Source organism: Camelus bactrianus, chromosome 10, assembly GCF_048773025.1.
Source record: "Camelus bactrianus isolate YW-2024 breed Bactrian camel chromosome 10, ASM4877302v1, whole genome shotgun sequence".
NCBI classification, from domain to species: domain Eukaryota; kingdom Metazoa; phylum Chordata; class Mammalia; order Artiodactyla; family Camelidae; genus Camelus; species Camelus bactrianus.
Genome location: NC_133548.1, coordinates 62,745,214 through 62,771,187, shown reverse-complemented (window position 1 = coordinate 62,771,187; position 25,974 = coordinate 62,745,214). Strand labels below are relative to the sequence as shown.

At 41.7% G+C, this 25,974-nt stretch overlaps 1 protein-coding gene across 6 annotated transcripts in view; it reads right to left on the bottom strand.

Moving 5' to 3' along the window:
* FAT3 (FAT atypical cadherin 3) overlaps positions 1-25,974 on the bottom strand; it is a 617,077-nt gene that overhangs the window by 107,482 nt on the left and 483,621 nt on the right. For all 6 annotated transcript variants that reach the window (XM_074372843.1, XM_074372838.1, XM_074372842.1 and 3 more), the window contains 3 exons: positions 22,754-23,068; positions 20,300-20,510; positions 11,479-11,618 (listed from right to left, as the gene is read on the bottom strand). In XM_074372843.1, the coding sequence (XP_074228944.1) occupies positions 11,479-11,618; positions 20,300-20,510; positions 22,754-23,068 (666 nt within the window). The remainder of the gene's footprint in view (positions 1-11,478; positions 11,619-20,299; positions 20,511-22,753; positions 23,069-25,974) is intronic.

The following is a 25,974-nucleotide window of genomic DNA, read 5'->3' as shown; positions in this document are numbered from 1 at the left end:
CTAATAATTAGGGAAATGCAAATCAAAACCACAGTGAGATACCACCTCACATCTGTCAGAATGGTTATTATCAAAAAGATCACAAATAACAAATGTTGGTGAGGATATGGAGAAAAGGAAACCCTTATGCACTGTTAATGGGAATGCAAATTGACGCAGCCGCTATGGAAGACAGTATGGAGGTTCCTAAAACAATTAAAAATAGAACTACAACATGATCCAGCAATTCCACTTCTGGGTATTTTTCCGAAGAAAACAAAAACACGAATTCCAGATGACATATGCATACCTATGTTCACTGCAGCATTATTTACTATAGCCAAGTTATGGAAGCAACCTAAGTGTCCATCAACAGATGAATGGATACAGAAGGTGTGAGACATATATATATATATGTAAAGTTACTTAGAATAGCTATTCCCTGTGTAGATATGCTCCCAATGGGGCACACACACAAGAATATTACTCAGCCACAAAAAAGAATGAAATCTTGCCTTTTGTGACAATATGGATGGACATAGAGGGAATTATGCTAAGTGAAATAAGTCAGAGAAAGATGAATACAGTATGATTTCACTAATATGTAGAATCTGAAAAAACAAAACAAACATAAAACAGAAACAGACTCATAGATATAGAGAACAAACTGATGGTTGCCAGGGGGAGAGAAGTGGGGAGATAGATGAAATAGGTTAAGGGGATTAAGAGGTACAAACTTTCAGTTATAAAATAAATAGGTCACAGGGATGTAATGTACAGCCAAGGAAATATAGCTGGTAATATTATAGTAACTTTGTATGGTATCAAATGCTAAGTAGACTTGCTGTGTTGACCATTTTGTAATGTATAAAAATGTCAAGCCACTATGTCGTGCACCTGAAGCTAGTACAATATTGTGGGCCAATTTTACTGCAATAAAAAACAAAACAAAACGAAACAAAAAACAATATTAAGGTGCCCAGCAAGGTTTTTATTTAATCACGTTCTTTTTACATGTGTATCTTCTTTCTCCCATGATGAAATTTCTCATGCTCAGTGACATCATCGTAATTATTCACTGCTTTATCTAAAATACATGCACAAATGTCTCTAAATAACACCAACATTGTTATTATAATTACATTACAATTATGGTCATTCAGAATAATATTATTTTTGTCCTTAGGATTTATCCCACTAGGGATACACAGTCAAATTAGTATGTGTAAAGTTACTTAGAATAGTTATTCCCTGCATAGATATGCTCCCAATGGGAGATATATATATATATATATATATTCATTTATTTTCATTTACTTTCAAATTTTAGACTTGCTTTTGTTTGTTTGTTTTGGAGGGGGAGGTAATTAGGTTTATTTATTTATGTATTTATTTATTTAATGGCGGTACTAGGGATTGAACCCATGACCCCGTGCATGCCAAGCATGCGCCCTATCACTGAGCTATACCCTCCCCCCAGTAATGTTATGTTTTATCCATCTATTCTATTAATATAAACATAGTGTATACGCTTCCCCTCAACTGGCGATTTCACTTAACATTGTATCAATAGTTCTCAGTTGAGAATGACTTTGTCTCCTAGGGACATTTCACAATGTCTGGAGATATTTCTGATTGTCACAACTTGGAGGTGAGGGGAGTTTCCGAGATCACAGTGAGTAGAGGTCAGGGCAGCCGCTAAACGTCCTACAATGCACCGGACAGCCCTATATCATGAAGACCACGTCATAGCAGTCCAGAGATACTCTTCCGCAGGTAGGATAGATGTATCACAGGTAACTCAATCAATCCTTTGTTGACGATCATTTAAGGTGCTTCCAATTTCGGTCTCAATATGAATGTGCAATGGAGAGCCTTGTGCCCATGTCTTTTCATATTTTTGCTAATGTGTATTTGGGTCCCTAAAATTGGGATCGCTGGATCAAAGGAGAAGTGCTTATACAGTTCCGTTAGCTACTTCCATGTTCTCCAGCCATTAGTTTTATCACTTTGCATTTCTATAGCAATATATGAAAATGACTGTCTTCCCACAGCCTTGGCAACATAGTCTGCAGTAAAACTTTTGGATTTTTGGCCAATCTGATAGATGAAAAATGGTATCTCAGTGTATTTTTAATTTTCCTTTCTCTTATTACAAGTGAAGTTGAGCGTCTTTCTCATGTTTAGAGCCATCTGCATTTCTTTTTTCTGTTAAAACTATATTGGCTTATTCTTCTATAGGTTAAATGGCCTTTTTTTCCCTTTATTTTGAAAACATGGTGATATAAATTGCAAATGTTTCCAATTTTGTGATTTATTTTGCTCATGGTGTTTTTTTTTTTTCCTTTTATTTTAATTTTCATGTAGTTGAAGACATCAATCTTTTCCTTTACTGTTTCTGGATGGTAAGTCTTCGTTTGGAATATTTTCCATAATTCCAGGTTATAGATGATCACACTTGTTTTTTTAAAAATAGAATTTAAATGTTTTTCTTCTTACATTTACATCTCTAATCCATTTGGAGTTTTTCTTAGTATATCATGTGAGGAGTGAGTCCAGTTTTATTTTTTTTTTCCACATGGCTCTCCATTTATTTCAATGCCACTTTGTAGAAGATCACCACTTCCCCACTGGTTTGAGAAGCCACTTTTACTGTTAACAAACTTCACATATGCAAATGGTATATGTCTGGCTTTTCTATTTTGTTCCATTGGTTTACCTGTCTTTTCATACATCAACATCAACACATTTCCATTATAGGGGCTTTATAGTGCTTTTTCTTCCAGTTTTACTGAGATACAATTGACATAAAACCGTGTATAAGTATAAGCATACAGCATAATGGTTTGACTTAACATACATCATGAAGTGATTATCACAATAGTTTAGTGAACATCCATCATCTTATATAGATATAAAATTAAAGGAATAGAAAACAATTTCTTTGTGAAGAGTCCTCTTGGGATTTACTAACAAATTTCATGTATAACGTCCAGCAGTGTTCACCTGTCATGTTGCACATCACATCCCTAGTACCTCTGTATCTTATAACTGGAAGTTTGTACCTTTTTACTACCTTTATCCAATTCCCCCTCCCCATACCACCCGCCTCTGGTAGCCACACATCTGATCTCTTTTCCTATGAGTTCGTTGTTTGTTTTTGAAATACAATTGACCTAGAACACTGTGTTAGTTCCTGATGGACGACGCAGTTATTCAGTATTTCCTTTCTAGTACATTTTAATTGTTTGGAAAAGTTAGGCCTTCTTTTTGTTCTTTTTCAGGATTCTTCTGGCTATTCTTGCTGGTTGTTCTTCTAAATGAATTTACAGTCAACTTGTATAGCACTTGACAAAAATTTGATAGCATTTTAAATTGGGATTATGCTAAAAGTAGAGGTTAGTTAAGGGAGAACTCATTTCTTTACCATGGAGTCTTCCCATTCAAGAACATAGTTTGTCTTTTTCCATTTGTTCAAATCTGTTTTGTTTTTCAAGGGAATTTTAGTTTCCTTCAAGTAGGTTTTGAACACTTTTTAAAGTATATATATGTGCTATCCTCAATGGGGCTTCATTTTCATTATATATTTCCACCGTTTTTGGGGTTTTTTTGTTTGTTTCCTTCTTGGTGGGGGATGGGCTATAAATGTAGGCTATTGGTTTTGAATGTTAAGTTTACTTTACCTGTCATTTTACTAATTTTCCCTATCATTTGAAGCAGTTTTTCCATTCATTCCTCTGAGCTTTTCAGGTATATAATTACACTACATGCAAATAGAGATCAGTGTGCCATTTTCTTTACAATTCTTACAACACAAATTGCTTTATCTTAGCTAACTGCATTGGCTAATAGTTACAGCACAATGTTAAATGGTAGTGGAAACAGAGATATTCTTGTCTTATTCCTGACTAATAAGAAAGCCTTTAGTAATTCTTAACTAAATAAATGCTGGCATTTGGCTGCATTCTAAAAAAATTATTTACCTTTAGAAATAGATTTAGTCAGACCATGGTTGTTCTTACAAATGACTGTACGTTATCCATCACTTTGGTAGAGATGTGCTTTTTTTGAGTGAGAGAAAAAGGGCAGAGCTATGACCTCTGTGCCAGGAAGCCTTGCCAGCCAAGTGAGCCTGACCTGGGAACAAGCTTTGCTTGTAGTTTACGGTAGAAAAAGGTTAGAGGAGTGTGCCTGTAGAGTTTTGGTATTGTTTTATCTCTGCTGTATTTGGAAAGCCATACTAGAGTCTTTGTCAATTCTTTTCCTTTAAAAAGTTCAAGTTAACTTAGTCAAGATGCTAAAATATTTGTGTTCACAGAGGCAGTTATATTAACGGGATAAAAGCCTTTCCAGCCAGCAAGCCTGCCCTGACCTTCCTGAAGTTTCAAAGTTGATGTGCTCTTGAAAAGCTTGCCTCTTTCTGCTTGCTTTGTCCTGAGCCTGATCTACAGTCAGAACAAGTGTTTCTCTGGAAAAGACTTCCTTTTCCTCATTTGCTTTTTATTTCCCACAGTTGGGGCCATTTGTGAGCTCCTGAACTAGCAAACAAAGCAAAGTATCTCTCAAAGATGTTGTGTTCAAAACGGTCATTGAAAGGCCTGAAGAGGTACAATGGACTCAAAGCAGGAGGAAACCTGAGTGTGGGAAGCCTCTTCAGGGCGGGTTTCAATGCTGCGCACCGCAAACACTTCGGGTTTTGCAGGCTCGTCTCAGCCAAGTCTGGGTAGACGCCAAGCTTGGCTTTACAAAGGCTCGAGGCATGAAGTGTCCATGGGGTAAGTGAGAGGGTAAGGCCTCTGTCTTTGATTAGAGCCAATTAAATCCTGAATTACTGAAATTCTGCGCTGCCTCTGTGGGCCCTTCAAAACCATATTTAAAACATTCTATAGTTGTGATTTTAAGGTTGACGCTCTGTGTATTCTCTTCAAGCTTACAAGTGTTTTGTTTTTGAACACATGAGGAGAAAAACCATGTCGGCCTGTGCTTGTTTTATAGCTTATAAACCTGTCTCACATTCATTTCTTACACTTTAGTATCTCTAGTTTACCAACGAGGAAAATGAGAATCAGAGAAGTTAAGGGATGTGCCCAAAGTCACAAAGGCGAGGTCACGTTCAGACCTGGGTCTCACGGAGCCAAATCCTATATTCATTCCGTTACACCATTTCCACATGCACTCGAATTATACACATGTTAGCTACAAATGTACAGAACATAAATGTCACCAAAGATGTGTGCCAATATTAGGTACTGTGCTCTGCAGAAATCCTAATTGGCAAAACAGCTAACAGACATGACCATTCACACTTCAGGAACATTAGTCATGGGATTATATTGTTCTGAATGGAAAGTTCCCTGCTGCCTTTAAAACTGGAATCCATTTAAAAAAATTGATTTACTCATAAGTTGTCAGGCACAGATGTGTTATATGCAGTGAGAGCTTATCATTTTTTTTAACAGAAAGTCTCACGGCAGAGTTGGCCTGCTGCCTTAATTCATCTATATAATTGCTCTTGTTTCAGCATTGTCCTAACTGAAATACACGAGGAAGCTTCGGGCCACTGCCTTTTTCACCTGCTAACAGGGAGATGATGTTAAAGGCGATGAAAGAAAACCCTAGGTGAGAGTGTCCCTTGGGAGTCCCTTGACCTAGGGGTCATGGAGCAGCATTAGCAAAAGTGACGTGTTTCTCCCCTCCATCCTTCTTTAAGCAGGTGCAAGGTGGAGGGAAAGGGTAAGACGAAGTCCAAATCTTTAAGGTAAAGTCTGCTTTTTAAGGAAAGAGGCCAGTTAGGAACTCCCAACGCATCACTTAGAGATAAAAAAGGGAGGGAATGGCTATTGAGGGCCAGGCTCACCCGGAATGCACATTGCAGACCTCCTGGCCCCAGAGAATGCAGACCCGTGGTCAGGAAGACTTTGCGATCAATCTGAATTAACTGCCTTTGTGGGTGTAAGAAATGTGGAGATTACCTGAAAGAGATTTTTAATCTCAGGTTTGGCTGTGGAGCATACAAATACAAGTTGATTTTCATATCTTTATAAATCAAAGCAGGACCCGAATAAGAAAATTCTATTAAAACCGCAAAAGCACATATCACAAGTCCCTGAATCAAATCAGTGTGATTTTTAGATTATTCTTTGGGCGTGAACATCTCTGCTGCTTTCATAAATAACAATAAAAGCCACATACATAGTATTTTATAGTTAGTAGGTAGGTCTATTATTCCAATTTTCAGTTGAGAAAAGACTTCAATAATAAAACCTGAGTGTGTCTAACACGTTGCAGATCTCAAGATAGCTCATAATACCTTCTTTTATTCTTACAACAACCCCTGAGGTATGTGAGATCTTATTCCTATTATGCAGAAGAAACTGAGTCTCACAGAGACAGAGCTACCTTCTGCGGTAACACAGACAGCGACTGGTTCAGTGCGGACTTGAACTCGGGTCACCTGATTCAGGGTTGGTGCTCCTTCCATGAGACGAAATGCTTCTCCTAATGAATTCAGTTGTATATATAGATATGGAGGGGAACGTTCCTGAGATGGTATCTGATTTTGAGAAGGAAGAAGTGGGTTTGTATCTCTTGACTTGTGTGCACCTAGGGCACCCACCTAACACGTCTGTGCCTCAACTTCTCACTGGAAAAATGAGTATAATGATAAAACTTGATTTAACTATTCCCAGGGTGACAGGGACATGAAGCTGAAGATAAGACTTGGTAAGACTTATTATGCAAATAACGGGTGTTATAGATTACTATGTATTCTCACCCACTGGTCTTTCGGAAGAGCCATTCTGTAGATTTGTTTAAGTGTACTGTGAGTTATTTGCTACCATTCCATGATAGTGTATGTGTAGAAGCTGGGAGTCAGCTTTTAAAAATGTGGGATAATTCTTGGAACACAGAAAGCACTCAGAAATGTTGGCTTGTTTTAGGCAAAGAGAAGGCTGTCAAAAAGCCATCAAAGGTGGCCATCCTGGGAGTGGTCCTCAGGAACCAGGAACAGCCCATTAACATCCCCAGGGTCTGGGGAGCCTACACAGCTCTTGACAACGTCTGCATAATTTGATCAGCATTGACGGTGCCTCAATGAATCCCCACGATACAAATGCTCAGAGACACTAAGAGATAACAGCAATAATAATAGCAGTAGCTAGTATTTACTGAGTACTTATTACGCGTCGACCTCATGCTAATACTCTGTGTATGGAAACTCATGTAATCCTCACAGCAACTCTGATGATGCAGGTGTTGGTACCCCCATTTTACAGACGAAGGGACTAGGGTGCAGAGAAATTAAGTGACTTGCACCGGCTGGAGGTGACTCACCTAGTAAGGGCAAGAGTTGGGATTGGGACACAGATTTATTGCTACAAAGCCCATTTTGTCAAATACGAGGCTTTGTTATACGAAGTATAATAATATCCTTCATAAAGTCAACAATTTCTTTATACAGAGGCCCTTATCCAACTTGCTAGGAGGCTTTTGTAAATGTTGGGATGCTTTGTTCTTGCGCTTGGTACCTGAGTCTTTAAGACTTGAAATCCAAAGAACCATTTTACATTCTGTACTCGCACCAGACAGTCTCAGGGAAGAAAAATTCGTCACCAGATATTGTAGCTCTGAGGCACAAGGACCCTATGCGTTGGGAGAACAGGACAGAACTGAAGATGAAAAAAGGGTTCTCATGTAGACACAGAGGTCCCTGAGGCTCTGATTTATTTGACATTTGTGAAGTGAAATTCAACAGGTTGTTTATGGTTGATTTGAAGCCCGTGTCATACCATGTTTCATGGTTCCAAGTGAACAAAGTAGAGAAAAGTTCCCCAAAGGAAACTGAACAGGTGTTTTGGGGCTACAGGACATTTTAGTTACATGGTGAAGAATCTCTGTCTGATGGTAAATATTTAAGTTGCCTTGGGTCATAGGCTGGAGCTTGCGTTAGTGGTTTAAAAGAAATCTAGAATGCCTTTCCTTTCCCCAAATATCCTTTTGTAAAAAAACGTCCTTGACATTGAGGGCTTTGACTAATTCAGAAACTGCTCCTTTCAATGCCGCCAGAGGAGCTATGGAACATGTGAGCAGAGGCCTGGTGGGCAGCAGTTGGCGGGGTCTTCAGGCCCAAATACAGCTGAACAGACAGAATATTGGTTTTCTGATTGTAGTAAGGACCACACACAAGTTTATGCTTTGGAAATTGTTAGTTCTCACTTCTTGAGAAGGTCATGGCCCTGGAGACATGGAGTGACTTGGAAGCTTTTGACAAGAAAATCTCTTGATGCTCTTTATTAACATACTGAGCTTGGCCTTACCCAAGGGGAGCCCCCAGTTCTCTAATTCCTGGACTGCTCTGGAGATAAGGCTGATTATACATGAGTCTGAAGTAAGAGCAACAAAAGCAAATGTGAACCATGTGCATATTCAAAGTCTTGTAATATATGCTTCTATATTAATTTTTAAAAAGTGGGTGCATATCAGTCTTCTGGGTTTAAAACGGAATCACTGTGACCTCAGGCAACTAGTGCAGCTCCTTGCTCTAATAATTCTAATTCTAATAAAACTCTAATTTGAAATGATACATACACCTCAACGTTCATAGCAGCAATATTTACAATAGACAAGACATGGAAGCAACCTAAATGTCCATTGACAGAATGGACATTTATCCAGAAATGGATAAAGAAGTTGTGATACACACACACACACACACACACACACACACACACACACACACACACAATAGAATACTACTCAGCTGTAAAAAGGAAATAATGCCATTTGTAGCAACCTGGAGATTGTCATACTAAGTGAAGTAATCCAGAAAGAGAAAGACAAATACCATATGATATCACTTATATGTGGAATCAAAAGAAAAAAAATGAGACAAATGAACTTATTTACAAAACAAAAAGAGATTCACAGACACAGAAAACAAACTTTCGGTTACGGGGGGGGGTTGAGGGATAAATTGAGTGTTTAGGATTTGCAGATACTAACTGCTAAATATAAAACAGATACACAGCAAGGTCCTACTGTATAGCTCAGGGAACTATATTCAATACCTTGCAATAGCCTATAATAAAAAAGAATATGAAAAGGAATATATATATATATATGACTGAATCACTGTGCTGTACACCAGAAACTAATACAAGATTGTAAATCAACTATACTTCAATAAAAAAAATAGGAAAAAAAGTGGGTGCATATCAGTCATCTGAGTTTAAAATGGAATCACTGTGACCTCAGGCAACTAGTGCAGCTCCTTGCACATGGTATGAACTCAAGAAATATTTGTGGAACAGATGCTGTTAAATGATTTCCCATCTGGTCCTAATGAAATTCTAAGATAAAGGTTTCATAGGTAATTTTTTTTTCAGTTAACATAAATCAGTTGTATGTTTTGGAGACTCAGCATCCCTGCCTTGTAGACCCTGTTGAAAATGTAGAATCTATGATTCATTCATTCACTCTAAAAATATTTAACATGTATCTATAACATTCTGGGCACAATGAATCACCATTTAACTCACCTGTTATAAGACCTTGAAGAACAGTATGAGATGAACAGGGTTCCACGCTATATTTGTATTGTATTCAAATACATCTTATGTTTTTCAGCGGTGCTAAAAAGCTGAAGTTGGATATGCGAACACATGGCTAATTTAAAAAGTCTAATTTAAGTTCTCATTGAAAATGAATTAGCACTAAAGATTTAGCAATACTACAAGTGGGTTGTTTTGTATTGGTCTTCGGGGTTTGCCTTTAGATTGTGTGATTCCCGTAGGATTTCAACCCTGGGGTCCTTTCAAGGTGTCTCTAGGTTAGTCTCTTTTATTTCAATTTTTAAATTAAATTAAATTTTTTAGGGAGAGTAATTAGGTTTTTTTGCTTATTTATTTACTTACTTACTTTTAATGGAGGCACTGGGGTTTGAACCCAGGACCTCATGCAAGCATGCACTATTCCACTTGAGTTATCCCCCCACCCCTCTAGTTCAGTCTTGAAAATACCCTGAAGTAGTCTGGGGTAATGTTTATTGTCCCAGCTGGGGTAACGTCGAGAGTGGATGGCACACTACTGATAAATACACCAGGGCACTGATAAATACACTCAGGTAAACAGGGTGGTGTGGTCGTCCTCCGGAAGGGCGTGGGTTGAAGGGTGAGGAGTTGAAACCCACTGGCAGCCTTGTCAAGTGCATGTGCTCCCCCTTTCTGGGTTTCAGTTTATTCGAATGAAAAGTAAAAGGGTTGTAGTGAAACAAACCCTACTCTTTCCTTCAAATTCCACCCCTTCATGATCACAAACAGACTCAAAGGGAGGTCTCATCATGTCTCTCAAAGAGCTTCGAACGCGAGGCAGCTGGGTAGACAAGCACAGAAAACCCTCCTCCTCTCCCCTTTTCCAAACCACGTAGTTACAAAAGCTTGCATCATATTTTACATACGTCACCACTTGCTTACTTCAAGGGCCGGCGAATATTTCGTCTTTGCTAACTGAAGCACTGTGTTGAGAAGGATTCTGAGGCCACATCTGGCCTCAGCAGGGAAAAAAAGAATGACAAAAACCCAAGACACTCTCATCAATTAGTGATGGCTTCTGGGATCACGGGAACGGAGAGAGAGGTGGGGAGGGTGGGAGGGGTTACGGGCTACATGTGTCTGCCAGTCTGCAGGCTGCAGGTGCTTAGGTCTCTGGTGCTAAAACATTAGACAAAAAATTCTGGCATGTAGGTAGATCCGTCCCATGCTGACATCTAACACTGTGTTGGTCTCACCCAGAGATTTTTCTCCTCTTCCTTGCTCTCAGTGCCTTTTCATAAGCACTCAGGTAGCACAGAATGAGCGATGGTCCTCAACCTTGGCTGCATGTTAGAATCATGTGGGCCATCTTGGGGTGGGGCCCAGGCTGCCCTGGTTTTAACACCCCCACGTCCACTACCAGGGGATTCTACTGTGCAGCAAGGACAACGAACCACTGGCACAGGGGCTAGGACAGGAGAGGGGGGTCAGGGCACCCGGCTATTGGTCCTCGGTTTGTTAAGTTGAGTGACCCTGGATATATTACATAGTTTATGTTAGTTTGTGAATTGGATTTGGACGCAGGTATTCTGTATCTGTGACTGAAATGTGAGATGGCGAAGAATATCATGGTGTGTTAACTCAGACAATATAGATGTTCTCCTTTTTGTAAATTCAAGGAAAGCTGACTTTGTTGTCAAAGAGATTAATCTATAGTAAATGATCAGGAAACAAATACGTATCACTCTCCCACGCAAGAACAATCACGATTTCTTGCAAGAGGCAGCTAAGCTATATAACACTGTTGATAGAATCCTTTGCCTACGCTGTTCTCTCAAATGCTTTTTTTTTTAAACACTCGAAATTCATGGACATAATTTACAACTTTCAACACATATTTTAATTGCTTGTACATCTGACTTTAGCAGACTTCTCAGCACTCCCGCTAGTTAGTAATTTGACATCTTACCTGAGTGACAGCAACATTTGTCCCATCAGTGACTTCCACAGTCATATTATAGACGGACCTCTGCTCTGCGTCCAAAGGTTTTGCAATGACAATGGTGCCAACACCCTTCTCTGCGTCAAAAGAGCTGTCAAAATTGCCCCCTGACGAGTTCACAAAAACAACATGAAATTAGCATATCTGAGAAGTTATTACATGTACTGAAGCATATAGCTTTAAAGGGAGCTCTTAAATAAAAATGGTTTTGGACAGGCATCCCCATGGCTCAATTTGGTACATCTCAAACGGGACCCTTTATTTCTAACTTAATTCATATTTCAAAACACAGCCTCTACAATGCATAACAAATGTCACAAAAAAAGACTGTATTGCAAAAAATCCCCTCAGCACTAATGCTAGACTAATGATGCAAAAACCGATTCCATAAAATATTTAGAAAGTCCCTTCAACCCCTTGTGGCTTCTGGGCTAGGAATTTGTAGACCCTTTGCCTTTCCAAAGTAGATTAAATTCTAAGTAAACAAATAGTCCAGTTATTATTAACAAAAACAAGTAGGCATTTTTAAATCTATTCCAGGATTGATGGTAAACATTTGGTAGAGGTCAGATGCCCTCAATTAGATGTCAGAAATAAAATTATAAATACTAGAAAAGCAGGAAAAAGCAGCAAGATTGAATTTCATATTAAAAATTCTGTATCTGCAAGCTGGGATATTTATAGAAAAAAAATTTTTTTGCCATCTTGATAGTGTGAATTATTTTTCTCCCCTCAAAGTGGAAAGTTTATGGTCAGATTTACAAAATGAAATTTGGAAAGAAGGAAAAGGAAACACCAGCTTATGTAATATCAACTTAGGAAACAATCCATATAAAAGGTTAGAAAACTTTATACCCTCTTCCCCCCGGACCAGGTATAATCCACAATCTGTGACGAATGTGCTTAAGACAACATAGACTTTGCTGAAATTACTGTAGATGTTTCCATCTCCGTGAACCAAAGTGTGGTTTATGGTCTTTCCCAAAATGAAAGGGTTTTTTGTTTGTTTGTTTGTTTTTTGTTTTTTAAGGGGGAGACAAGATGTTGGTGTAAAGGCTGGAACGATTTTAATCACATATCAGTATATGTTCACAGGCTCTATTTACTTTTGCCAGGAATTCTGTAATGTCAATGAATTTTGTTCCTGGACAGTAATTTTATTTAATTACAGCACACAGGCCAGTGCATTTATTGAATTTTATACTTTAGAAAAGAAATCTTGCCTTCTCTTTCTTTGCATTTCATTTTGCTGATCAATGAACAATAATATATAGAATTTCAAGGATATTACAATTACAAATGGGCAAATGAATTAAGGGAAAGGAGAATTTTACCTGAATTACTAGAATTTGATGTATAGTGACATGAAATAAGTAATGTGGTGTACTTAAAAAAAAAACCTGGTCATATATATTTCAAATACTTATGACTTGCAGCTGTCATATACACTTAAGATTATTTAATCACTAGAGAGAACATAATTGTCCTTGACATTTAATTAAAGTTATGGGATATGGAGGTACCAGAGAACTGCTTGGAGATGATGTATTTTTCAAAAATTTCATCTAAAAAGAGACTCATCTTCCAATTAATATCTTTAATTGATTTACTGAGGGGCACTAAATGTTAACTACAAAAAAAAAAATCTTTTGAAGAAGTCGATAAGGAGAACGGGGAGGAAATCTCGGCTGACATGGAAGCAAGCTTTAGGTCACCGTGCCTCTTTCAAAGGGAAGGTTTCATGTTGATAACCACATGAAATGAAAATGTGAGGCTGATTCAAGGGTCTTCAGCAACTGCCCTAATGAGCAAAGAAAAATCATTTGCTATCAAGTGGTACAGTCTGGAAAAAAAAAAAAAGAAAGTTTGCCATGGAAACTTTCAAAGAAAGGACATAAAATCACCTGAGTGTACAGAAGGAAAGATGAGGAAACAATTTCTCAAGCCATTTCTGGTCGGTATTAAATCGTATCTTCTTTTTTTTTTAACTTTTTGTTTGTTTGTTTTTTGTTTTTTTTTTTGGTGAGGGAGGGAATTAAGATTGTTTGTTTGTTTATTTATTTAATGGAAGCACTAAGGATTGAACCCAAGACCTTGTGCATGCTAAGCATGCCCTCTAACACTGAGATACACCTTCCCTTCAAATCATATCTTAAATCATGTTTAAAATCACCTCTAGAATGTGTTCCTAACCAAAAGTTTTACTTTTTTAAATCTGAGGACCATGATTTTTGGGTGGTGCGGTGGGGAAGAGGTCATCTTTTACTGTCAGTTAATGTAGACAGTGAAAATTTTTAGGTCAAGGTGAAATAGAAACTATGCGAATTATAAAACTTTGGTTTGCTCCAGTTTAAAGATAAATAAAAATGAAATTTAGAGAACATGCAAGCAAAAGTATCCAGTTACTGTTTCAGTGGGGGCATTTTTGTATCACTGCCTGAGAGTCACTCACATTTTCCTCGGGGCCCTATGCAGAAACACAGCATCATTTCATGTGCTTAGTGACATCAAATTTGCATATTTTACATATGGCATATAGATTGTGTGCTTTCTTATCAGTCATTTTTTATATCAAAAAACATTTTGGGCTACTTTTATGGTGGTAATTTTTTATAGTTCTCTCTCTTCTTGTGTGTGTATTTGTGTGTGTGTGTGTGTGTGTGTGTGTGTGTGTGTGTGTGTGTGTGTATCTCCCCCATTCACTTTTATTGTTTCAAATACTCCAGACCAGAAAGCTTTAACGGAGCAGGGGAGACAGACAAAGAGAAAGCAGATCAAGGCGGGCTTGGGAAAGCCTGTGTCTCTCTGTCCATCAGTGCGGCTAGCAGCCTGGTGCTCACTTCTAGGGCGTTCGCCCCTAGTTAAACCAAGATTTCATGGAAAACAAGATTTCCCAAATCTTCCTAAGTTTTAAAATTAATTTCTGACAAGGGACACAGAATTCAGACCAGCAGTTCACCATCAAACCTCTCGCAATTTAATCACCTACCACTTAAGCCTCCCATTTCATAAATGACTCCGTCTCTCTCCCCCAGGCCTCATTTTTCAGGCTCCCTTTTAGCCTGAAAGGTGATTTCATTTTGTAGGAACCCATGTCCAATTCATCTGGGGTGCGACTCTTGAATGGAAGGAGTCTGCTTCCACTAGCAGCATTCTGTTTAAAGAAGATGTGCTTCCTCAGAGCCAGTAACACAACATGCAAAGCCAGAGTGTGCTGGTGCAGCAGCGTTGGGCTCCACAAAGGGGTGGGGAGAAGGGAGGACACCGCCGAGCCGGTCTGATTTCAACAAAGTGGGAAATTAGAGAAGTCACAGCCTGAGCGTTGCTGCAGGGGCGTGCGGCAGAGATGGTTCAAAGCGAGGTTGTGAACAGCCCACATAACAGATCATTCACATCTGGGACATTTCTCTTTGATCATTTTCGGTCAAGACGGGTGTTAGAGAGTAAACAGAGAGCACAAGAGGCATGTTGGATTTCTACAGGATTCTAAAGGTAAACATCGCAAGTCAGAATGTCCCCAAAAGCTTTAAAAATGGGACAGAAATGAAAATACTTTCAGGCAGCAGTAACTGCTGGAACGGCCGGACAGTAGGGTGTTGGGGCATGATTTAGTTCAGTTTTTCTTTAAAGAGTCACCATCTCTCCCTAATGAGATCCAATGCTGAATATCATATAGCTTTTCCTCTGGAGAGGCTTCCAGGCCTCTCCCCTAGCTACGATTCAAATCCGATCTATGTGCAATGGTAAAAATACCAACCAAAATCTAGTAGCCACCGAGGGGGACGAGTTCTGTGAGAAGCTTCCAAAACACTGAGCTGCTGAATCTCAATGAATTAAGGGAGTCGTTCACAAGCTGTTCATTCAAGTTCAGCACGTACACCGAACTTAAGGAACAATGCTGAACACCAGTTATATGGTTTGATCGTGAATAATTCTCTGCCTTGGAATGAAGCAAGCACAGTACGGGGCTAAAAACGAATATTTACACGGCAGGCTGGAGGTGCGGCGTGGAGGTCGGAAACAGTGGTAGGAAGGAAAATCTTTTCTAGAATCTGGTTTATAAAATTCCTTTTCTTAAAAACAATGAATAGCGAAGGTGTTTTAGGTTTTCTATTATTTTCCTAAAGTCTCTTCAGGTGTGCTCCTATGGGCTGCATTGTTTCTTTGGAGAAAAGAGAGCCCTGTCTGGGATCCAGTTAGGAGAAATGAAGGGTTTGATGTCAACTGAATGACTCTGAGCAAGTGTCCTCCTGAGGGAGGAAGCGCTATATGAGAAATAGGACACAGACATGGCTCCTCTCAGGAGGGATGGGTGAGAGTTTTGTGATGAAGAAACCTGGCCATTTGGTTAGAAAAGACCCAGAGATGCTCTATACTCGTCAAGAAGCAGGGCTGCTGCACACACCGTCAGAGCTTGACTTGCCTATTTGATCAGACCCTCAAAAGGGATGGATGGCTCCACTGGGGACAAGGTTCAAGAAGGACAGGTGTAAGCTTAGAGACAGAAGCAGGCAAGAGCTGAGATTCCGCAGGAACCTGTGATGAACTGAGGGCCAGGCGGTCTTCAGGTACCTGCAGCACATTGCACCGTCACAGAATGATTTTCAAAGGACAGCCTTTCTGCTCTCTAGACATTAGGTGAGGCAGATAGCGATATTTTCAGTGTTTACTATTTATAAGAAAAACGTTTTTCTAGTCTAAGTCGGGGAAGAGGTAGAAAAGCGGGCGGCAGCACCCCACCCCCATCAAAATGTAGGTAAAGAGGAATTGTTTGAAGCGTGTAATAACGGTGGTCTTTACAATACAAATATTTGCCATTGGAATGCAGATACAGGGACCGAACTGTGAACCAGATTGCGTGCACATTAGAGAGTATGTAAATCAGGAAACTGCTGAGTTGAAATCCTGGTCTCCTGAGAAGTGTGAAGATATGTGATAAAGCCACAAAGGATTCTGGGTTATTTTTGTTCCCTTCATTTTCTTTCCTTTTTAACACAGAGAAGGAACATGCTGTGCATTGGGCTGTTTAAACACAGAACAGCTGAACTTTATTATGTTTCCTTTTAATTACAGCGTTCTTAACTCGCTTACAAGTGGGCTTCTGTTTCTGGAAGCTGAGGAGACTCTAGCTACGGAAAATGGAACTCTGTAACACCACAACATCGTAAGCAGTGGTCTCTTTGGAGGCACAAGAAAGTATCCGGCAGGTCCCTGGTGCAGGGGTCCAGACGTGGGAACAAAATCTTGCCCTCTACACAGTTTTTGTGAACTCATATCATGGTGGGAGGAGAAGAAATGCAGTTAAACAAGAGTTGGGCAGGTTTGGAAAGACAGAAACAGGGAGACTACTCTCAGGGGAAAAGGCATGCTGGAACATTATTTCTGCTTATGTAATGAGAATTTATTAGTTACAGCATATGTAAGTTCTAAGTGCCAGGCCAGGAGGTGGTGTTCTCTGGAACCCTGAGTGTCTGTATAGGTGTCCATCCAGCTGTTTCTTAAGCACTGAGAAGCACTGATCCCTCTCTCCTCTCTATGTTAGCTTGGCCTGGGAAGATGCTTTGGCAAGGAAGAAGGGAAGAGACAGCGGCGAGTTTTGGTGGCCAAGGATAAAGAAGCAAGAAATCCTGAAAATGAGAATGAAACATCTGAATATGATAAAGGAAACAATAGGTTTTTAGAGAAGGAGAAAGATGTCAGCAGACTGAAAAAAAAATACGACTCTCTTAGATTAGAAAGGATTTTCAAAAGGGGGATTTAGGGGAAGGGGGGCCACAGCCATACTGAACGCAGCCAGCACCCGGGGAAAAGATTCTACTTTCACCGTGAAATAAAAAGAGCTGAACTTTCGAGATGTTGGCTGGATGTGGGGATGGAAATAAAATCATGTTCTATTCGGGCGTTTGGCCCAGTAAGTTCAATCTGCAAGAGAAGCTCAGCTAGATGTTACTAGACCTACAGAGAAATCTGTGATTCAAGCATCTAGACTAGAGGGCCAACCCTGCAGGTCTTCATTAAGAGAACTACTTGTGCAATGAAACTGAGAGGTTCTATAAACAAAGTATAGATTTTGGAACAAAGATGGAGAAACATGAAGATGGATGCCATGGTTTTGATCATGATTCCTGGATTCATATCTGGAGCAGCCTCACAGGACTGCTTCCAGGGAGGACCCTTCATCTGCTGTCTGCCCCTCTCTTCTTGGACCAGTTCTCATCTGGTTAGAGGTGCTGTGGTTGCTAAGGCTGGGACTACAGTGGAAGGTCACACTGACTCTGGAGGGATCTCAGGAGGCATCAGTAGGGGTAACACATCGGCTGCCTGAGGGCATCTCCATCAATTGCCATGTTTATTCCACTCACTCTGGGTGGACATCAACAAAAGCATTGGCGGAAGGAAGGAAGGAGGCAGTGAAGACTTTGAACTTGAGGTTGAAGGCTGAAGCTAGGAGAAACACAAGTGAAAATGTACACTAGCACTAATAGTGCTGGTAGGGGAGTCATGCAGGTAAGGTGACAGGCAGCACCACTAGGCATGCTTACCTCTGCACAGCCATACACACATGCAGGAATGCTGAGGAGCTGCAAAACTGACTTGGATAACTGGGGTCAGGTGGCTGGGCAGACTGAGCATCAGAGGAAGGTGTGCTTGTGGGATTTTGGAAGAGGAGGGCAAACGAGGGCATCGTGGGGTGGGAGGGATGCATGCATGTCAGAAGGGTATATGCATGGATCGTGCAAGGGAGAGAAGCAGTGCTGTCAGGCTCTAGCGGTGCTTGCAAACTGGAGTGTCGGGGGAGGAGGGAGACGAACTGGCGAGTGATGGGAGAGAGCAACTCCTCCCATTGCTCAGGACCGCACAGCAGAAGCCCTGTGGCCGGGTGGCTTTCCACTGCACCCTTCCTTGAGCTATTCAAAAGAAATCACGATTGCACCAGGGGGACATCTGTTGACACTGAGATGCATATTTTGTGACTCTGGGGGTGGTGGTGTAGGAATCACCAAAGGTGACAGTACAGACACCTAGGCAATGCTTATATGTGACCCTCTGTTTCACCAAGAAAGAAGACATTGCATCGGATAATAACTCCACAACCTGAAAGCGACGGAGGAGGTAGAGAAGCAGAGCCATCTTTCACGGATCATAAGCAGTTCCATTTTAAATGCATCAAGTGAAAACAAAGGAGTTGACAGCTTGGAATGAGGATGGTCATATACAGGGATGGTGTGATTAATGCCCATTAAGGAGAAACAAAGACGTCCTACCAGCATTCCATACAATGAAACATGAAGAATAGAAGCCCTTTCTTTTGGGGAGTTCAGAGGGCCATCTACTGAAGTTCGATGGGGGGCCATGGGCATTCTTTTGCTGTGCCTCATTGAAACAGTTGTGGAATTTTCTAAATGCTTTCCCCAGATCCAGCCGTTCCTGGGAAGAGAGGCAGGTTCCTGCCCATCCTATCCAGGCAGTGACATGTGGAAGGAAATGACTCCCCCAGACCAGCTCTCTGGGCTCCCCGCCTCCCACGGAGAACCGTGGGAAGTCAGCTCCAGCTCCACCAGCGCTGGATCCTGGCTGGCGCACCTCTCCCCTCGTTTGGTTTCCAGGTCCTCAGCACTTATTTCCTCTCCACCGCCTCTCCGTGCCAGGTTGTGGAGGGCAGGAGTGCTGCTTTGCCCTCTCTTTTTGCAGCCTGGCGTGCTTGCTTGCTTTCTTTCAAGGAATTTAAAGGTTGGCTTCAGAGGTCTGTCTATCCTGCCTGCGTCCATCTGCTTTCCCTATTCGGCTCTCACGGGGCACCCTCCCCGGCTATATATCTGCGTCCCGTTTCCTGCCCTTCCTGCGGCTGTGGACCACAGCCAGGGACTCTCCTGGTGGGGCTCTTTGGTCTACGAATGGCATTCCTGCTGCAAGACTGAGGGGCTGGGATCTACTTTATTTTTCACGTGGAAAAGGCCCAGTTAAACCAACCTACAAAAAAGATCAAAACAAAACGAAAAGCCCACATACCTCGAAAGCAAAGAAAAAATATTTTTTAAAGAAATCTAAACACCCCCCACCACCACCTCCCCAACCCAAATCCAAATCCCATCAAACCTCAAACAAAGGAGTCACTGGATATGAGTAATGCAATAGCTGTTAGAGGCATGTATGAAATCTGTGGGCTGCACTTCAGCCTGTCATAGGCAGTTATGAAAGATGTAATTTAATTTGCTTAAAAAAAAAAACCCGTAAAAGGCAGATTGGATAGCTGTATTTTAGCAAACGTGTTTGCACTAAGGGTACCTTCTGTTGAACAGTTCTGCCCACAAGCTGTCTGTAGAATATAGAACATCTCTCGAGCATGCTTGCCACCTTGAAGCAGGGCAGTCGGGAGCAGAAAAAAAAAAAAGAACAGAATGCAGAAAAAAGGTGAAGAAAAAGAGAGAAATGAAGGACAGCAAGTCTAGTACCATCAATACATTTAGAAATGAGATTAGCCAAGTGTGACAATAGAATTTAAATGACACACAGAAAGACATTAAGATCGCAGTAAATAACGTACTATGGAAAATCCAGCCAGAGAGCACTTTCTGTGCAGCTTAGCTACAGGTCGGAACGAAAGCACAGGTCGATTATTCATTTTACTGGCTCTTTTGCATTCCAGCACTATGCAGCTTTTAATCTTAGCGCTAATCGTTAGTGGTTTTTTGTGGTTTTTGTTTGTTGTTTGTTTTGCTTTTTGCTAGTTGCTCTGAACGGTCAACAATTACGTTGCCCAATACTGCTCTGGAGGACTCGAACTTACCAACGATGTCAAACCACAGAGGGGTGTTAGCCGGTTGCACAGATACCACCCCCACAATCTCGGTGACTCTGTCGCTTTCCATGACTGTGAAGTTATAAAATGGCTCATCGAAGGTCAACGGTAAAGGTGAAGGAGGTGGTTTCTTAATCCATTCGATGTGGAGGCGGGCCGTGGAGGATTTCTGAGGCCGTCCGTTGTCCACTGCCTTTATCTACTCATACACGGAGAGGACAGAAAGATGTCTTAGAGCCTGGCTCCTGATGGAAGCCCAGATCTGTCACTCTCACGTGGTTGGGCTGAGAGTCCCTCCTCATCACAGAGTCAGCAAGGGGAAGAAGAGAGTGGATATCGGGGGAGAATGGGCTCAGGAACTGGGGGAAACCACTCGGTCATGTGGAGGCCCCAATACTATGCTTGCCAGAAGGTGATCTGAACCACCACCAGGCTTACTGATGTGGAAAACTTGAAAAACAAATGCTGCACAAACTTTAGTGTTTCTATGGATGTGAATGATAGTTACATGAGTAGGAATAGCTAATCTGATTCCTGATCCTTCTGGTGACGGTGCAGGAAAGGGAACAACCTTGCTCAAACTGTCTTAGAGGCCCTTCAGTTACACCGACTCTGAAGGGTGAAGGAGACCTCTCGGTGGAAACATGGGCTCCTGGGGGCAGTGGGGTGGGGAAGAGGGTGTTAATGACTCTTCCCTATGGTCTGATAGAAGGGCTGAGAGACGCGTGTTTCCTCGCCCAGATGTGCAGTTAACTGCTGTGGTGTTCTGGACCTAAATATGTGTGTGTGGGTGCAGGGAAATCCTACAAGTAGACATCAGTGACAGAAAATTTAAAAATAAAAATAAAAAAAAAAGAATTTAAACATACTACATCAAAAATAACATTTACAAGTGGGTAGCTGATAGTTAGAGCCTTTAAAATAGTGACAACGCGTAGCTTCCTGATGCTGTGTGTTCATGGAGGATCACTTTGCCCCAGAAAATTCCTGTGAGATGAAGGACACTTGAAGACAGATGTCTTAGGTTGGGTTTCCTAGGAGCAGAGCCTGAGATGGGGATTTGAGTACAAATGATTTTAGGGAGAAGTGTTCCCAGGAGAAAGGGAGTGAAGAAAGCAGGAGGGACAGAGGAGGATGCTAAGCAGGGATGTGGTCGCAGCTGAAGTTGAACCTCAGCCTGATCCCAAAGGGAGCTCTGAATCATTCATTGTACCACAGAGTTGGGTCCACTGGAGGCAAGGAGGTTGGACTTTTCTATCTGATGTCAGTTAGCTATTGGCTGTGGGCTGCTGAGTGAGGGTAGAAGTATGGAAACTCTTGGGCTGAGCAGCTCAGCCAAGGATGACTCTCTGGAAGAGGGGGCAGCTGTGAGCCCTCAGCAGCCAATGCTCACAGCAATCGGAGGGTAGCTGCACCAGCCTGATAAAGGGGATCTGGGCAGGGCACCAGCCGTATCCACTGCAATCCATCTGTTCCTCAGATTCCCACTAATAGCAAGTCTCACACAACTGCGATAGCACATATTACAGCCGAGCTGCTGATGGTAGGAACAGGGCTGGGTTTTTTTTTTTTTTTTTTAAATTTTCTTTTCTCTGCCCACTCTTCTGGATACATTACTCAGCAGGGAATGGGACCTAAGTCCAGGCCATAGGAGTAAAAAGATAAATAAATGTACTCAGATCATCCTTTAAAATAATAAAGGACTGACCATATGCAGTGGAGAAGACTGAAGACTAAGACAAGGATGACAGGTGGTGCTGACTCTTGACGGTTGTTGGGACCTGGGGAGGTGACCGTCACCTGGGAGGCTGACCAGTCCCCCTTCTGGCGTAGGCACTACATGTCTAAAGTGGTTGGGGTTGAGGGAGCAGGCTGGTACCTTAGGCATGAGAGTTTAAGTCTCTATTTGAGATGGTGCTCATGTTTGTTTTTATTTTTAATTTTCTAACACTGAAACCTTTAGTCATTTTTTTACTTAAGTTTTTTTTTTTTCCTTTTTACAGAATAAGCCTAGCTATGTTTGTGTCTCACAATTTATACAGTTATGTTCGTGTTCTATCACACTGTCAACAGTTACAAGGGTTGTTTCCATTGGGCTGTCTTCAGGACATGTTGAGTGGTAGGTGGGATAAGTCACTTAGCTATTCCTCTTCCCTCAGTTTACATCTATGCTCAGTACCTTGAAATGATCTGGGGCTGCAGGAAATGTGGTTGAGTACATGACGAAGCAGGATGTGTCCTGGGAATGGGGAGGTTGGCTGATGGGACACAACGAAAGGAAACGATCTCATTATTTAGGATTATCACCGAAACAGAAAGTAGCCTTCCACTGTGTGCGGCTACATTTTTTAACTCTAGAGATCAATTGCTTACAAAATATACATGAATAAGAAAATAACTTTCTCCCCACATTAATGTTACTGAGGTTCAGAAACATCTTACCGTTAGAATGTCGTAACTCCCTGCTGTAAATTGCTTTCTAGAAGAAACCATGCCGGTTTTAGGGTCAATGAAGAACTTTCCATCATCGTTCCCATCCACGATACTGTAGGAGATTTCTGCGTTGGGGCCCTCATCTCTGTCAAATGCAAAAGCCCTGTAAATGGGTTCTCCCCTCTTCTTCCGGTCACGCTCAGGCAGCTTGATCTGGTAGACTTTTTCTGGGAACTGGGGCTTGTTGTCATTTTCATCCAGAACCTGAACCACTACCCAAATGGTCGACTGTTTTGGAGAGAAACCGCCATCTGTCACGGTCACCTGAGGTTTGAAAGAGAAAGAGTCTTATGACCAGAAAAGAGAAAAACTTTTCTCGCCACTCCTCCCCGGGCCACCCCAGGAAAGGTGTATTCTGTGTCTTAGGGCATCTCAATTTCTTTTATTCCTGGAGTTCATGTCAAATGCATAGTTCTTCATAGTTCAATCATAATAGCAAGGGGGGTCCTAAATCCAGGAATGGAAATCATTGCTGAAAGGGCAGGAAGGAGGCAAGGCTCTTGTCACGGTGTGGAGCAGAGAGGGAGAAGAAATAGGATTGACTTCATAAAATGTGCCAAGTAACACAGACACAGTAGGCCTCAAATATGTCCCCCTCAGCAGACACAAAAAACAATATAACCATCATTCTAGGTTAATCCATGGGTGTTTTCATCTCCCCTTGGGCAGTGCCATCCCCATCCAAATTCTTTCAGTATTCACGTTCCTTTCTTTTTTCTTTTCCATCCTCATGTAAAATTTGTGATTTTTACGTTGTCACTGAACACAATTTTGATGGCTGCTTGTAAGAACATTTGACAGTTAAGGTATGTTTTTAACAGTCACGAAATACTTTATTTTCCTCTCTAGGAAATGAAGGGGGATGGCTACGTCTTTCCCATACCTCTGAGATGCTATTCTTATGTCTGGCTGTGAAAATTGAGAGGGAGAAGAGAAAAGAATATGTCCACAAAGAATTTGCATGGCAGATGTAAAAATGTCTTTGAGTCTCAGTGCGAATAATCTTCTTGGTCATAGCGATGATATTTACCATCATATTAATATTTAACATGTGAGTGGTGACACAGTTTATGAAGCAGTCTCTTCCCTGCATTATCTCATTCACTTTCCAAAAACACTTTCTTCAGTAAGTGGAACAGGTTTATTTATCCCCATTTTGCAGATGAGGAAAGAGAGGCTTGAGGTACCATTGTTACTAAATGCTAAATTCGGATATTGAACTTTTGGCAATTTTTGGTGTTCTGTTTAATCACAAAACCTGGAGAAACCTATACTCAGTCTTTTAAATCATGACCTTGAATAAGACAGCTTATTACCTCAAAATATATATTTGGAGGCTGGAAGGAACATAAAGAAGCACTGGGCATCAATGGGAGAGAAACAACAATGAATTACAGCACCTGGCCATCCAGTTTCTCACCCTAATAAAGCAACCTGACAGGAATAATAGAAAAAAAAAAAAAAGAGGCCAAAAGTGTGGGAAAACAAATTAAAGGTTTTTTGCAAAGCAGAATCACAATCTAGTTTAGTTTCTCTTGTCAAGCTCTTTAGGAGGATGGCTTTAATAGACTGCAGATAAATTTTCATAGGAGTCCTTGCTTTCCTTGAAAAATCAATCAAGTTTCCTTCCAGGGTTATTTTCCCAACTGGTTTGTTATGTTTCACAAAAGAAACATGCCAGGGCTGATACGTGCCAAGGCTGGATTTTCATTCTTGAGCGGATTCCTGGACACGCTGAGTTCTGAAGAGGCACGTTCCACTGCTGCTGCTGAACTAAAATGTTACACTCCCAGGTGAGCTGTGTTGACCAAAACACATTGATTTCTTGGCTGCTCAGCTCCTATGCTTCTGTTTTCTGTCTGAACGGCCTCTTTCCAAATCCAGACAACTCCCACTGTCTTTACTGGGCACAAAATCATCTCCTCGTTGCTGGTCAATAACCGCCCCGCAATGGGCTCCCAGGTGGAGCTCTGGGGCCACGTGGCTGCCAAGGAATGGAGAGACCCTCCTGGATGCAGTTTACCACTCACTTGAGGATCCTGCTGCTAGAAAAATGCTGTCTTTTGGAGTAGACCTGGATTTACAAACCCAGGTCCTTGACGTGTCTACTTACAGGCAGGGAAGGTGGCACTGCGCAGGCTCACGAAGCAGCCCCAGGGGCGCTGTGGGGAGCAGGCTCAGCTCCATCACTACCTCACCCTGGGTACCAGCGCTCATGCTCCCTCAGGCCACGCAGGCATCCTTCAAGTCCTCGGACACACTCTCTTCCATCTCAGGGCCTTTGCACATGCCGCCTTCGCCCCTCCCTTCACCTGGATCTTGTCTACTCATCCTTTGGGTCTATCGGAAATGCCATTTCCCCGAGGGTGCCTTCTCTAACCCCACAGACCAAGTGCTAGCCCTTTGCTCTATCCCTTTGCTGAATTACGTACTCTTAAATTACCCTACACTTTCTTCTGCAGCACTTACTCACTGCTGGGGAAATTAATCAAATGTACGTTTCTCCACCAAGCTGAAAGTCACCCCAAGCCGTCTCTCTGCCAACGGCTCCTCCATTTCCTTATCCATGGCTTCAACCACCACCTGCATGCCGATCATTCCCCAACATACACTCTTGTGCCTGAGCCTCGTTCCCCATCTCCAAACCAACGCATTCAACTGTTTACTAGGAATCTACTCTCCGGATCTCTCATATGCACCCCAACATCCCCAAAGTCACAGACTGAAATCATGACCCTCCAACCTCCTCTTTCTCCTGTCTGCATCGTTTCCATGAATGACACCCCTATCTACTCACATACTGATCCGCACCAGAACCCTGGGCATCCACCTATCTGAGTTCTAACTATCCACATCCAACCAAACATGGAGGCCAGCAGGCCCCTCTCATGTGCACCCCCCATTTGCATCTTGCTTGACTGCCACAGTGGCCTCCTGGCCTCCCTGCCTCCAGCCTGCATCTTTGTTATAAAGTGTTATTTCTTCCTCAAAAATCTGATCATATGCCACTGACCTGCAGAACATTCTTTAGGGGCTCCTTGAAGACAAGGTTCTGGCTGTCCTGATTCTCACCATGCGCTCTCTGCCCCCTCCCACCCTCTGTGCTCGGTCACGTGGTGAGCTAGGGAGGTCCTGAGTATGCCGTGCTCTTACACCTCCTGCACAGCTGT